At 47.7% G+C, this 15,512-nt stretch overlaps 1 protein-coding gene across 5 annotated transcripts in view; it reads left to right on the top strand.

Annotated features, from left to right (window-relative positions):
• Positions 1-1,952: 1,952 nt before the first annotated feature.
• Positions 1,953-15,512, top strand: part of Ablim3 (actin binding LIM protein family member 3) — a 119,301-nt gene continuing 105,741 nt past the window's right edge. For 3 of the 5 annotated variants that reach the window (XM_021150362.2, XM_021150359.2, XM_029471983.1), the window contains exons 1-2: positions 1,979-2,126; positions 2,474-2,576. In XM_021150362.2, the coding sequence (XP_021006021.1) occupies positions 2,564-2,576 (13 nt within the window). In that variant the 5' untranslated portion in view covers positions 1,979-2,126; positions 2,474-2,563. Of the gene's footprint in view, positions 2,127-2,150; positions 2,577-15,512 lie in introns of those variants that run through there. The other 2 variants (XM_029471982.1, XM_029471984.1) reach the window with 2 other exon arrangements.

Raw genomic sequence — 15,512 nt, 5'->3', positions numbered from 1 at the left:
TTGAGCTCCTAACCAGGCTGCCAGCAAGCAGGCTTACCTGATTTAAGCTGTACGTCGTTAACTGTCATCTTCTCTCTTGTCCCTAAGCCCAGCTGATGCTACGTGAGTGTAGAGGACCTGTCTGTCCTCCTAACTACTGTATCCCTCCAAGATTGGCAGGAAGGCAGGCACAGAATAAACATCCCATATTATTACTGTTGAGTGACTGGAGGAAGGGATATACACCGTTCTTTTATTTGAGTTTGCTCTATAATTTTTTATTAAAGTTTTGAATAACAATAAATGGATGTAGTTTGGTTATTTTTATACATCTTGTTCATCTGAACTTTCTCTCGGGGAGGGGGCGGGGGGGAATATAACTTTTCTCTAAGAATTAGAACCTAATAAGATAATCTAGGATTGAATAAGGAATCCTGGTCTAAATCTGTAGCAGTCTCCAGAGAAATCTTAGAGAAGAGCTTAGGAGTTTATTAATCACTTACTATGATTTCAAAGATATTCCAGGCCTCTGCCCTTTTCAACACAATGATGTATCTTAAATGCTTCTGGCATACCTACTGAAGTGCTTGCTAAGGGAACCAACCCAGATCCTAGATGTCTATACCTTCTGCCTGTATCTGAAAACCTGCTACACACATAAATGATTCTACGAACCTCTGTGAGAAGGCTGGAACTATCTTCACCCCATCTCAGCGGAAAAGACGATCATGATACACTATGAAAGTGAATTTGGAATTCATTGGTAATTCAGTTTATCTAAAGGGTCTTCAGCCACTACCATGCCTTGCATTTAGGGCGTATCAATAGTCTCGGCTTTATGGGATACAGACATTATATTTATCTATAAGATGTCTTCGTTAGAGGGTTAAGAAGGCACTTACTTCACCTTAACCAGAGACCCCAGACTCAAGTGCATGAGGTTATCCTTACACGGAACTTCTAGTTAACCTAGAAGGGTCAGGTCTGCCAACAAGATGCTGTGCTCTAGAACTGAGAACTCTGAGAATATGGATATTCAGTTTTCTGAGTCCATACATGCCCCTTCCAGAGTCACTGTGTGGACTAGGATGGTATATATGGTCTCCTAGTCTGCTAAGTCGTTGCATTTTGATAAGCATAAATGAGGCTGAGAAGGTGCCAAAGTCAGCTGTCATAGGAATGTGAAGAGCCTCCACTATATTTTGGTCAGTTGTCACCCCAAAAATTCAAAAAATAGCCATGACAGCTAATTGCTATAACAACAACAACAATAATAATAACTCGAGGTAAAGTTGGCTGTACAAAAGCTAAGGTGGCCCAGGCAATATACCTGCTGTCTTCCTCAGAAGGGAGAGAGCAACGGGGTGAAGATGCTTAGACCTTCCACAATTAGGGTTGTGCCATATTAGGGTCACATAAGACAAGGGTCATTTTTGTCAGCAACGCTTAGCTGACACCTACTGTGCCAGGCCCTGATGGAGGAGGCCTACTGAGAAGACCCCCTTTTTTTTTTCATACAGTGAACATTTCTAGTGAGACACGGGAGGTAGGCTATTAGAGCAAATTAATCTAGTGATCCCAGGAATCAAGAGAACAAGTAGGGGAATGGGGACCCAAGTCGGAAGGATAAAGGCTACCTGAGCATCCCATTCACTGACCCAGCGGCCACAGGATACAGTTCAGTAGGGACCTACGCAAGGCTAAACTGCACCCAGCTTGTCAGCCCTGGGCTGAGGTGGGAGTTCATCTCCTCCAAAGCCAGTCTCTCCCTCTAAGTCCTCCCAGTGATAACTTTCCTTCCTTATGTAGGCTCACCCCTAGGACCCAGGTCCACCCTACCCCCCATACCTCCTCCCGGACTGCCCCCCCCCTTTTTCTTTTTTCTTTTTTCCCCCACCACCCCCAGCACTCAGGCAAAAAGCCCTGCAGGGCGGAGCCTCAGACACGCGCCGGCGCGTCCAGCAGGTGGCAGCAGCGAGCGGCCGCGCCCCCCGCGCTGCCAAGCTGCGAGCCCACATCATGGATGGCGAGCTCTCAGGTTTCGCCTGGCTCGCCTTGGCATCCCAGACCCCAGACGACCCGCGGGATTCATGAGCCGCTTGCAGGGGCCGGGGCAGGGGCCTCTGGCTCCCAAAACTGGCCAAGAGGTGGGTCCCGGGGCGGGTCGCTGCTCCCGAGGCCGGGCGGGGACGCGCTGCCTCCGCCCTGCCTCCCTGTGGTCCACACCCCCTTCGGGCTCCGCAGCCTGCCGGCTAGGATAACGCGGGGTGCGCACGAGCCAGCGCTGCCAGCCTCGCTACTACCCAGGGTTCGGGTCCCAGGTGCTGAGGACCAGGCACCTGAGTCCTCCTCGCCTGCCCCTCCTCCCTGTTCACCTGCCCTGTTCGTCCACTAGCCTTAAAGGCCAGCGGCTCCAGCCCAGACGGAGGGGCCAGCAGGGGGAGAGCGCACCTGAGGATACACAGCTGGCCCTGCTCTGCCTTTTCACCCCTAGGTGATGAGTGAGGCCAGGAGAACACAAGATTTAAAAAGCAACCGGGGCCTCCTCCGTATTGAATGAACGACCCAGAGCAAAGGCATCACCATGAACACGAGCAGTAAGTGGATCCTCCTCTCCTTTGCCATGGGAACAGGGGTGGGGGCGGGAGGTTCAGGAGCCTGCACCCGGGCTGCCTGGAAAGAGGAAGGAAGCCGGTATCTGCGGGGACACCTGACGCCCGGACTCCCTCCTTCGGTTGCTTTCGGAGCTCCCTGGCACAGGGAGAGCTTTGGGGTCTGCCTTTTCCTCATGATTTTGCTAATGTTTAATCAGCGGCGCCAGTTTCCTCTGTCGGGAAAACTGCTGTCTCCTAGCTGTGCCTGGAAAGGCCTAAGAAGCAGTAGTGTGGCCATTGTCTGACTGTGGGGGGCTCCCAGGAGACCTCCGTGCCCACATCTGGAAATCCATGGAGGCCCTGCTTGTCCCGAGAAGAGCAAAGAGGCCGTGGGCGGGCCTGGGCGGACCTGGGATAGCAAAGAGCGATTTGATAAACAAATCCTCACGAAGCCACCTTTGGGTCCGGAAGAAAGATTTAGCTTCTGTTCCCTCAGTGGTCCAGGCTGATTCCCCACCTACCTGGAGGCTGCTTAGCCTACAGGAGAACGAGAGGAAGTGGCAAACCCTTTGAGCAACAGCTCTGTCACGGCAGAAGCAATAACTGCCCTGCAGAACCTGGGCCAGACATTTAGGGTCCTAGCTACCATGAAATGTACTCAAGCAACCCAGGAAGGTCCTGGATGGGTTAATGTGACCCAGGCAATACCCTAGGAGGGCATAATTGTGTTCAAATGTCACTGGCTGGCTCTGTTGAACCAGAAGAGTCCTGCGAGCATTCCCAATTGGAGGTTCTGACTTTTGGGCTTAGTCCCAACTCTGCATCTCAGATTGCTCGGCTATGAGATCTGGAGGGATACGCCGGAGACCTTTCTGATCAAGAATTGACGAGGTCTTTCTTCAAAAGCTAGAGCTTGGCAGTAAGGGCGGGGTGAAGGGGGGGGGTCAGCACCTGAGTGAGGCGAGCCCCACTACTTCCTGACTCTCCCTCCACTTCAAGGCCTTGGCACAGAGAGGCTGCACAGCCGCTGGGATGGAAACGAAATGTATTTATTTACTACGCATTTGTGTGACTCACGTCTCTGCCGTCTTCCTTTGTGTATCACATAGCTGTGTTAAGCAAGCGAGTGAGGCTGGACTCCCTTCCCCTCTTATAACCAGAGAATTTTTCCTCTTAGCTGACAGTCTGAAATGATGTTCTGGCTTCATACCAGACTTGGGAAGTGGGTGGGGACAAGCCCTGTCAACCCTGTCACTGGAGGGCCGTATGTTTGCATCTGTGTGCTTCAGAAAAATTAAGGTGTGGATCGCCTGCCATTCCTTGCTCTATCTAGGGGGGGATTTTTGTTTATGGGAGTCTTTCCCAGTAACTGATAGATGAGAAGGAACTAAGAAAGGCGATAAGCAACTGACTCTGCCTTTTTGTTGTTCTAGAATCTTAAGAAATGTTTGTTCTATTAGCAACACTGAGTATTTCAGACTGAAAAAAACAAAAAAACAAAAACCCCAAAAACCCCAAACCAGGTTTCCCTTCATCCTGTCTTTTCTTCCTTCCTTTGAAATAATGATCAATGTAATATTAGGGGATGTTAAGTTTACAGTCATGCTGGGAAGTGATCAATAAAATAACCAGGACAACCTTGGGAGCCCCCAAGCATCCAATAGAGAGGAATGCTCAGTAGCTGGAGCACCCTATGGGGAGTCTCAGGGCCTGAGAACTGGGCTTTATCATTGAGCTTCATCTCAACAAGGAGACCTTGCAGATGGAGAGAATCAAAATCAGACCTCATAGAGTAACAAGGTCATAGGGCCACAGAGCAGAAGACTGGCAGGAGGCCCTTGGCTCGTCTGATGTGATCAAAAATGTTCTCCTTTTAGATGTGAAATAATCCTATTCACACAGCGCCAATTCACAGTGTTAATTCCAATACCAGTTAAGGGGTCCACATGCCAGTTACCAACCTGGGCACTGCTAAGCCCCACACAGAAACTCCCACTGAAGCTGTGAGGTGGGTGGTTCCAGCTTCGTAGATGAGACATTACTATTGGTATTTGGTCATCTCAAGCCATTTATTTAATTGTTGGACTTCGAAAGGTTCTGGAATGTGAACTGTATTTGACTAGTCAGTGGTTCAGGCGCCAACATCGAAATTTGGGCAAACTATAACTTATTGCTCAACTTCTAATCAGGTCACCTGGAGAACACAGGGCTGCGGTTTGGAGGCAACTAACTGTAAGAGCAGCGACAGCCAGCTGTTGTGACAAATGGACTGTTATCCTAGATATCTGGTGGCTGAGGCAGGAGGAGTTCCCTGAGTTCAAAGGCAGTCTGGGCTACCTGGTAAATTCTAGGCCAGCATGAGTTACAAAGTGAGGATCTGCTGAGAAAGAGAGAGAAAAGAAGGGGAGAAAAGAAGGGGAGAGGGGAGGAGGGAGAGAGGGGGAGAGGGGGAGGGAGAGGAAGAAAGGGAGGGGGGAGAGGAAGAAAGGGAGGGGGGAGCTTACTTTGCCTCCGAGGGTCCCAGTTTAGGTGGCCTCTCTCATCTTAGTAATGGTGTGGTCTTCAACATGTTGCTTCATCTGCAGAAATATAAGTTGGAATGGAATCTACATGTTACGCCTTTGTGTAAAACACTTAGTTGACGTGCTTGTCTGTGGGCACAGCTGACATGTCAGCAACAGGTGATTATCAGCCGTCTTTACTCTGGCCATCATTGGGGTCACTGTCACCACTACATTAACTTTGGAATGTTAGCAAGCAGTCCTCTCGGGTGTCACCCCTTCCCAACGAATTGAGAAGCATACCTGGAGGAGGGTTATATGGAATGACAAGGACGGGTTCCATAACCATGTACAAAACTATGCTTATTAACAAGAAAGTTGCTCCACACTCTACGAAACAGGACAGTGCTCAGCCACTCGTTACTGAGTGTAGATTTCAGCATTATCTGGATCCTTGCTTCTCTCGGTGTGATGAGCATTAGCAAGGCATTTGGAAGAAGAGTGATTCTGAGGCCGGGGGAGGCGGTGGACCAAAAGGTCGCACCAGGTGGGCTCCCCACTCAGAACCAATGAGGGGAATGGAAGAGACCACCTAGCTCAGGATTCCCTAAACCTTTCCACTTGTCATCCCTTTCTGTCCAGTAAATATTTACACAGTTCCAGGTGTGTAGCTTTATAAAAAGGTGCAGAGATCAAATATCTGGGGAATGAAGAAATGGCTCAGCAGTTCTTACAGATTTTGGTTCCCAGCACCACATGGCAGCTCACAGCTGTCTGTAATTCCAGTTCCTGCGAGTCTGATCTCCTCTTCTAGCGCCTGTGGCATTCGCCATGCATGTGGGGCACATATGTCCATGCAGATAAAACACTCATCCACACAAAATAATAAAATAAATAAACCAGAAAATAATGTTCAAAAGAAATCAAATATTTGCTGATAATAAATTATAAAGAAATTAATTTTGAAATAATTCCTTGATATCTAAGTACTATACATTTACTACATATCGATAACTGAAGTAAATTTGCATGCTGCCATGATATATGATCATTTACTTTTGCTTAACTAATTAAAATCTTGGTTGACTATTTGATACAGCAGGGCATAGAATACCCGTGGCATTTTCAGAGTTTAACCGATGTTTTGGTTTTGGTTTTATAATCATCAATTCTGAAAACACCATGTCATGTAAATGCACAGAACAAAATGGCAGAAATATGTTTAGGGCCATCTGAGAAATTGTTGAAAATTCTGTCCTAATCCGAAGCCGAAATTCATTGAACAGTTTTCTATGAAAGTAAAGTCAACAGCTCACATAGCAGTTCTTAGAAGCAATTGTTCTAACCCAATGCAATCTGAACGAATATACAAATGTAGCATTTGCCTGCTGAAGAATGACAGTTTAAGCAGTAGAAAAGCCTTTGTTTTCCATGACTAAACTATTAGGTTTTTATAACAGCAAAAAACATGAGCAAGTACGGTGAAAACACTACTGTTCTGAACATGCAGTAGCTCGAATTTTCATCCAGGTGTTTGGGGTGGTGTTTGTTGGCACCACGTGGTGTAGCAGCACCCTCAGTGAGGTCATGTGACACAGCCCAGCCGAGACCTGCCAAAACACCAAGTTCATTTGATTTTGAATTCATCTATGTCCACAGAGCACTCAGAAACCTTTCACCGTTGCCAATTTTTTCATAACCCCTGCATTGTTACACGGTCTCATATGTGTTGCAACCCCAAGTTTAAATGTTGTATGCTAGAGGAGAGACTGAGCTTCGAGGCTCTGGGGCTCTTAGGGCCATCTCCATCATCTGTCTTCTTTCCTTCTACACATGGGTCATTTAAGTCTAATGCCAGGGGTCATTTGTCACCTGCCCCACTGAAGCATCTCCTAACTGATCTGTCCCATCCCTCAGTTGTTCCCCCATATTCGCTTTCTGTGTGGCCTTCTGCTGCGTGTCACGTGACCCAGACCCATCCCTCCTCTGTGCCCTTCTTATGTTTGCCTCTTTCATCCCACTGAGAGCTTGCTCCTCTGACCTTCGCTGTTCAGAAAGTCCTCTCCATATCACACCAGCCCCTCTGCCTACTCTCCACCTTCCAAAGCTGCTTTCCCAGATCTCATTCCAGCTAATATCTCCACAGTAGATGTTCACAGGCTCAGAGACTGTTGTTCTCTGCCACTCTGTACTCACGCATGTGGTCCCTGCATGGGGCCCATCTCTGCAAATACCCAATGCCACATGGGCTGTGGCATGCAGCCTGTGGCAATGACACACTCTGGGATTTTCATGAACCTAGACCAGTTGCTGTCTCAGTCTAGAGTCACGGATACCAACTGTACACACTCAAGCAACAATATTTTATTGTTTGCTGAAGTTCTCGTGTTGATAACGAGGAGTTCCAAAACTTGAAGAGACAGAGTTGATCCCCAGTGTGCTTGGAGACCTGGACACCAGAGTCAGTTTCATGTCCCATAAAGTACCATAGTACTCACTGGAGTAATAATATACTCAGTGCTTCCACAGATCCTAAATGCTATGATTTCTTATGTAGGAAACTTAGGGATGGGTCATACTCAAGGTGGGATGAGCATCCTGCCCACCACAGACCATGCCCTCTGTGCATGCTAACTTTTCTTTTTGTTGGAAAGGGTATTCAGAAATTATTTAACCCCACAATAAAGTTACTGGCTGGAAGAAACTGTGCTTTGGAGTATGGCTCCCTAGATTCCAGCTCAGGATTTTCATGATCTCGGACATAACAGATCATAATCTAGAATGTGATCGGTAAGATGCAGAAAAGGTCAGAGTTCTTGAGAGAACCAAATGAAATGCTCATGGGAGGTGGGTGTCAATGAACAGGGGTGAATCTGAGGTTGGCCGTTGAGTCAGGCAAGGTTCTGAACTGATGGTGCCATAGAAGCCAAGCTCTCAGACTGATGGTCATTTCAGAAGGATGGTTTCATCATTACAGTAGCCAGTATGGGGGCTTTTGTATATAAATGAAGCCATATTATTCAGGAAGATGTTTAACCCAGCATTGTATTTGGCTTAAGCTATAGAGAGCAGATAGAAAGTAAGAATCCTATGTGGTTGACACACACATTGTCTTGGTTCAGAAAAGGTATGAGGCCAGGGTTTGTGGTGGTTAGAAGATAGAAATAAGGAGAGAAAGATCCTTCAGAAAATAGACCATGCAACATGCCACCTATTTGTGGTGTGGGGATAAAAACAGAGGAGGATTCTCACAGCTGGGCTTCTGGCAGGGGCTAGAAGGGCACTTTATAGGGATATGAGAGAAAGCTTTTTCCCAGATATGTGGGAAACATGCAGAAAAATAAGAATTAGCCCAGGGGAGGGAGCCTAGTTATGGCACCCACTTCCCAACCCTGTCATGATGGCCCCTGGCCTGAAGAGCAGAAGGAAGGAACCAGAAGGTTCATCTAGGTGCTGGGTAGGCACTACCTATCCGAGCCTGCCCTTCTTGGCTCTCAGAGAGCAACCAACCCAGTTCTAGGGAAGTAGCCAGGGAAAGGAATATCATTATCTGCTCTCGGATTCACCATAGTGGCCCAGTCCCACTAGAAGCCATAGGATAGGAAAAGCAGTTGACAGGCTGTAACAGCCATTCACCCACAGCCTCACAGGGCTCACAGCAGAATAGGAAGAGAGGTGGAAGACAAAGGAAGTCAGTGTGGACTCCAGAACAGGTAGCAATGTCTCTGCTGATGCCATTCCCTGCATCCCGTGTCCTAAGCCTTCCTTAAGAGAAGACGCCATTTACAACATAGAGTGAAGCAAATGACAATCGAATTGCTTCCTATACAATGAAGCAGTTGTTGACAATGATTACCTGAGAGGACCTAGAGAAATAATGTAAATAACCATTTTTAAATCACCCAAAATGAACAGCACACATCTCTGAGGAATCATAGTGTGATTTCAAGAGCACTTGGCTTGTAGAAAGGAAGCGATTTCAGAGTTCTGAATCCCGACTTCCCTGTCTGGCAATGCTTCATCTGGCTGAGATAGCATCTGCTGTCGTGAATGGTCAACCCCTGGCCCTCAACCAACATGCACCAGATTCCATTGTAAATGAACAGAAAACAACCAGAAGTGTGTAAGCAACTCCAACCCTGGGTAGTTTGCTGATTAAATTGTCATCCTGTAGTTCTTAAGGGGACACTGGACTGAATTTTTTTTATTTTAAACTCATCCTTGTCCCTTACTTACTGTGTATCTTAAGTAAATTGCCTGCTTTCTATACCAACTTCCTTCTTTGATGATAATCAAGGGGGCATGGAGTATTAACAGGATTTCTCATAGAGGTGTTGTGAATAAATAAGCCTGGGTGTTAAGGAGATGGCACAGCAATTAAGAGCACTTGTTGCTCTCGCTGAAGGCCTTGGTTCCATTCCTAGCAACCACGTGGTAGTTCACAACCATCCATAACTCCAGTTCCAGAGGACCTTATGCTTTCTTCTGACCTCTGAGGGCACCAGGCACTCACATTGCGCATATACATGCAACACAGGCAAAATACTCATATACATAAAAGTAAAATAAATATTTTTAAAGTAATAGTTAAGTCTGTAGTTGCCTAAAGGGATATCCAGCCCATAACAAGTGATTATAAAATGAGTAAGTTATTTCACTAGGGTTTCCACAACCAAGTATTACATGCTGAGTGTTTTGAACAACAGAGTTTAATTGCTTTATAGTTCTTGAGACCACAAGTCCAAAGTCAAGGCCTTAACTCAGTGAGTTTCCTTTGATAGTCTGAGGTTCCAGAAAGCTCCTGGTCTATACCTAGACATCTTCTTGTTTCTCTTCAGACCTTCCAATTCTTGCCTGTGTTTCTGTCTAGATTTTCTCCTCTGGTAAGGACACCAGTCATACTGGAATAGGGCCACTCACATGACCTCATTTGAACTTGATATCTACAAAACGGTTTTCTGCAAATCAGGCCATGTTCTGATAAACCAAGCCTTGAGATCTCCAGACAGGAATGGGGGGAAGACTCAAGTCAACCCCCAGGGCCATGTCTGCCAGGGGCAGCCCTCCAAAGGAAGCGCTCCCTGTAGGTAGGTTTCTCCAAATAGCAGCCAGCCCCCAGAGCTGACAGGTGATCTAAAATACTAGTGTCACCTAAGTTCTCCCTCCAGGGTTGATGGTTTAACACTCCCTGTGCCACTCGTGACCAGCAATGTCACCCTCCTGGCTGGAGATAGAGCTCCGCTGGCAGAGTGCTTGACTATACCCAAGAGACTCTGGGTTGGATCCCGGCATAAACTGGGGTGGAGGCAGCACCTCTAATCACAGCGCTCAAGAGGTAGAGGAAGGGGGATCAATTGTTCAAGGTCATCCTCAGCTACAGAGCCACCAAGGCCAGCCTGGGATACTTGTGATTTTGTCTTAGAAAGAAAAAAAAGGGAGGGATGGATAGATGGAGGGAGTGAATGAGGGATGGAGGGAGAGAGGGAGGGAAGAAAAAATAGGAGTTGGGGGAGAAAAGGAGGGAAGGAGCAAGGAAGAATGGAAGGGACAGAAAGGGAAGGAGGGGGTGAGGAATCTCAAATAGGGGAAGACCAAAAGTGGCTAAGCATATTCACACTCAGTTTGCTGAGCACTCATCACACACACACACACACACACACACACACACACACACACACAGAGACAGAGACAGAGACAGACTCAGGACATTATGCAACTACAGTATTGTAATAAAATTTACAGGCATGGTCTTGGTTTCCAGTTTGCCTAATTCCTGGTCATGTTCAAAAGGGTAATCAAAACTGGACAATGTACTCATTCAAATATTATTTGCTAAAAACTCAGCTGGCACCAGGCATGATTCTGGTAGCAGACACTAAATGTAACTGGTGTAGTCTGCTTTCATGGACCACACAAGCAAGTACAATGAGCCTCTGGTGGACAGCATGCTGGGTTTTCCCTGGACTGGATTTTAATAAATGTGAATTATTAACTCATCTCAAAATTGGGATTTCGAGCTTATCTCAAAAACAAAACTAGAGCCAAGTCAAGTGGTGGTGGCACATGCCTTTAATCCCAGTACCCAGGAAGCAGAGGAAGTTGGATCTCTGAGTTCGAGGCCAGCTTGGTGAGTTCCCAGACAGCCAAGGTTACACAGAGATATCCTGTCTGGAAAAAAAACAAGAAAAAAAAACAAAACAAACTCGAAGGTTGCAAAGCACCGCTTCCCCCATTCCCCCAACATAGCCAGTCAGTAGGATTTATAATTCAGGTATGCTGTATGTATAAAAGTCTATTTAGCCACATTGACCCCCACTTCCTGTCACTTTAGTATTTCTATGTTACTTTACCTCTATGACCCTGGATTTTATAGCCCAGTCTAGCAGATGACCTATAGAGCATCAAATGGGGAGAAACACCTCATCCCATGGAGAACCCAAAGCTGGTCCATGATGCTTAAAAAACAAAACTAGAGTCAGGTGATGGTGCATGCCTTTAAGCCCAGAACCCAGGAGACAGAGGCAGGTGGATCTCTCTGAACTGCTAGATTCTGCCTGAAGTTGGTAGATGAACACCCTACCTCCCACCACGCATTAAAATTCCCTTGAAGGGAGCAGACCCCACTGTGAGCCCTACTTCCTTAGCTGACCTACACCCAGAGGTGGATATATTATCCTGTTACATGCATTTGAGCAAAGGCAGGGTCCACTATGTCTTCTGGAGGTCAGCTTTGGCTTCCAGGGAACCTGGTAGTAGAAAATAGGACCAAGAGCAAAGAGGACTATTTTGGATCAGTGGTTCCCAATGCCTGAAAGGCATCCTCTGGGGGCTTCTTTGATGGTTGTTCCATTTTTGTCGTGACATAGAAAACATACCTGGTCCAGCTGAGGACTTCCAGTCACAGTGTGAGCTCTGTGTCAGCTCAGGAAGACACCTGCCAGGACTGTGTCCTGGGAGGAAACAACAGGGATCTCACCTAGCTACCTGGGGCCTTTCTAGAATAGCATAATTCCCCACACCCCCATGGGGAAGTTCGAAGAAAGCAAAGCACAGTGCTTGTTACACAGAGGCCGCTCAGAAGACATCTGAGGAATGAACTGGCTGATGAAAAGCCCATACGCTCTGTTAAGCTTTTTTGATAAAGACAGATGACTGTGCCTCATCCTTGACCATAATTCCCCTATCAAGGAAGGAGAGGCTGCTGAGGTGGGCTCATCTCAGACTCAGGAAGCGACACTAAGCACAGTGAGCTGCTGGCCTATCTGATTCAGGCTATGTGGACTTCAAGAGATCAGAGCAGTGCTCTGCTAGAACCTGCTTAGGGCTCTACAGAAGCATCATGTGCTGAGAGGACAGTGGTTCCCTGTGTGCCCAGGCCGAAGTGGCCGGAACAGTGGAGGATGCTAGGGAGGCAGGAAGACACCAGACTCAACATCACACATTGGTCCGTGTCTGCCTGAGAGCACAGTTAACTGTTAACCTCAGAAATTCCAGGGGAACCCAAACCAGACAAGGGGCACATAGAGGCAGGCTCCCCACTGCTTCTGCACTGGTGACCAGCCCCACCCACTCCCCGCCGACTCCCCCTCCATCCTGGCAGAATCTTCTAGAGCTGCTCCCTTGCATCTGCTTAATTTTGTGCAAAGCAAAGGCCTTTCTCCACGGGCTGCCATCACTTGCCCTCACCAGCCGAGCCAATGAGATGACTGCTCTGAGTAGTCTAATGACACAGTTGATCTATTTTAAGCACCTGAAGCGTACTCCACCAAGTGCCAATCTTCCTGCTGCGAGCCACTCTCAGCGTGCAGGAGCGAGCAGGCTGCCTGAAGGCTGCTCCTGCATTTTAAGATCCGGGAAACCTCCCAGGAATCCTGGCCCTGCTGTCCAAAGGTAGACTGGAGCATCCATTGAATTGTGTTATTTTCACAGTCAGCATGGATGCGCTGCCTCTGATGTTAGGATTATGTGACCTCAGGTAACCATAAATCCCCCTTTCAAAGGGCACACACAGAGCTGAGACTGTCACACACATAAGAAGAGGAGACCTGGGAGGCAGCATTTATGGAACAATGAGAAGCCCAACCTCCATCAAAGATTGTTCCTCCCTCTCCTCCCCTTCTTCCCCTCTCTCTCCTCCCCTCCTCCTTCCCATCTTGCTCGTTGTCCTCCCCCTCCTCTTTCCTCTTTTCTTCCCCCTTCTCCCTTTCCTCCTCTCCCTCCTCCTCCTCTCCCCTCCTACTCCCTCCTTTCCCTCTTTCCAATGAAGAAACATTCTTTTCTAACTGTAGCCTGTGACTCCTTACAACACTCCGGAGTTCCGGATCTAACAAAGGCCCCCACATGATGCTGAGTTCTCACCACTCATCACAGATAAACCTAGCACAGTCTGAAACGATTATGATCATTAGCTCATTGACTTTCCTTTCGCTCCCTTGTCCCCTTTAAGAACTCCTGTGTTGATGATGTGACAGACGCTGCCTGTTCTGTGCTGCTCTATTCTGTGTTCCTCATTCAGTGTTAGATGAATATTGTTTTCGCCTATATAGAGAGAGCGGAGGTTCAAGGCTTCCCGTGCATTAACCCGCTGAGCCATCGCAAGAAGCCTGCATGGTGCATGCCGTGGACTATACTTAATTCACAGAAAAAGAAAGTGGCCCAGAGAAGACACAGCTGGCTCCAAACCACAGATTTGAAACAGGTGACGGAGCCTTGAGTAGATATATGGACAGCTACGTCTAATGTTGTTCTCCTGCATAAAAAAGAAACTGAAGTTCACAAGCAGATCACCTGGACAAGGTTCCACAAGCCGGGAAGCAGCTGCGCAAGCGTCAAACCATGTCTTCCGGCTGAAGCCACCTTTCCTGACTTCCTGCTCCGCCTCTGCATAGTCTTTCCCTGTTTTCTGTGAGGGAAGCTCCAGGGAACACAGGGATGTTAGTCTTGCAGTTGGATATCCCGGTACAATTTGCTCATTCAGTCAAGCAATAAACAAATCCCCGATCTAATAGCAATGATGTTCCAGGCGCCTGAGATGGGCAGGATAGAGACCTCAACCTAAGACCATTTCCATCCAGAGTTGTCAAGGGACAGGCACTGGGAACTTACTGTGAGGGAAACCTTCAGGTGGAGAGAGAGGGAAGGCAAGGTTTGATGAAGGCAAGCCAAAGTCCTTTGAAAGACCCAGGAATGTACCACTCAATCTAGACCTCAAGGGGATAAACAAATTTGTGTCAGGTCAAGGAGAAGGGACAGCAGGACTTGTATAGTTATTCTAATTGGCAAGCATCTCATAGCCCCTTATTGTACAACCCCTGAGGCCTGGGTCTTTGGCTGGGAACTGGGACACAGAACACCACGAAAGGGCATGCGCATGTGGGGAAGGGTCAGGCAAGCCAGCTGTTGTGCTCGTGCGCTATGAGACGTGGCTTGATACTTGGTGTGACATAAGCTGGAGGAGGGCTGGGGAGGATCAGGTCTTTGAGAGTTTCAGGTACCAGCTAAGGAGTGTGCGTTCCAGTCTGTAGTTGATGAGGAGACACAGGAGAGTTTGAGCCGAGTGACCTGACAAAGCTTGTGCATTATTTAAGAAGAACGCATGGCAACACCCAAATGATACACTGCAGAGCCGGGGCGGGGGGGGGGGGGGGGGGGGAGGGCACTTGGCAACAGGTAGCTGTACATGTGACTTAGGAGAGGGAGACCACGGGGCTGCCAAGAGGTTGCAGCGCTGTGGTTCACCATACATTATGGCCTACATCATTCCCCTTAGGCCCACAGGTGGGTCTGCTATCTGATTCTGCTTTCTGACTCGGTGCAAACTGAAAAACTTGAAGAACTAGGTCACTGACCCAATCAGGAAACCTAGATCGTGCTAAGTGCTTGAGCTACAGAGCCGGACAGGTAGGCTGGGTTCAGATTCCAGTCAGGAACCCTGCTTGCTGGCCACATCACCTGCAGGGACTTATCTCTCCCCACCAACACTTCAGTTTCCTCTCTAGATAGAGTGAGTGGTGGATGGAAATGCTTTGCATAGTGCCCAACACAGGGTAAACACCCACAAAGGCAGTGGGAGCATGGTGAATACAGTCGAATGTGTTGGGAGAAGCCCCTTAAATATGTGAATAAGCCTCACACTGCAGTCTGACATTGACAGGCCTTCATCATTCCCGCGTGGATTGATGACACAGGACTTAATTGTTAGCTAATAAACTGCAAGCTTCATTACATGTTAGACCCCATTCTGACACTCCCCATAAATAGTCGTCCCTCCCCCACCCATTTTTTTATTTCAGCTGTGAGTCAGAGGTCACATTGATTTTTAAGGTGAATGTTCACTTTATTGGGCTTGCTTACAGTTCAGAGGTTCAGTCCATTATCAATTATCATAGCAGGAAGCATGGCAGCAAGAGAGAAGGAGAGAGAGGGGAGAGGGGAGGGG

Source organism: Mus caroli, chromosome 18, assembly GCF_900094665.2.
Source record: "Mus caroli chromosome 18, CAROLI_EIJ_v1.1, whole genome shotgun sequence".
In the NCBI taxonomy this organism is placed as follows: Eukaryota; Metazoa; Chordata; class Mammalia; order Rodentia; family Muridae; genus Mus; species Mus caroli.
This window is presented reverse-complemented; position numbering and strand designations above follow the sequence as displayed.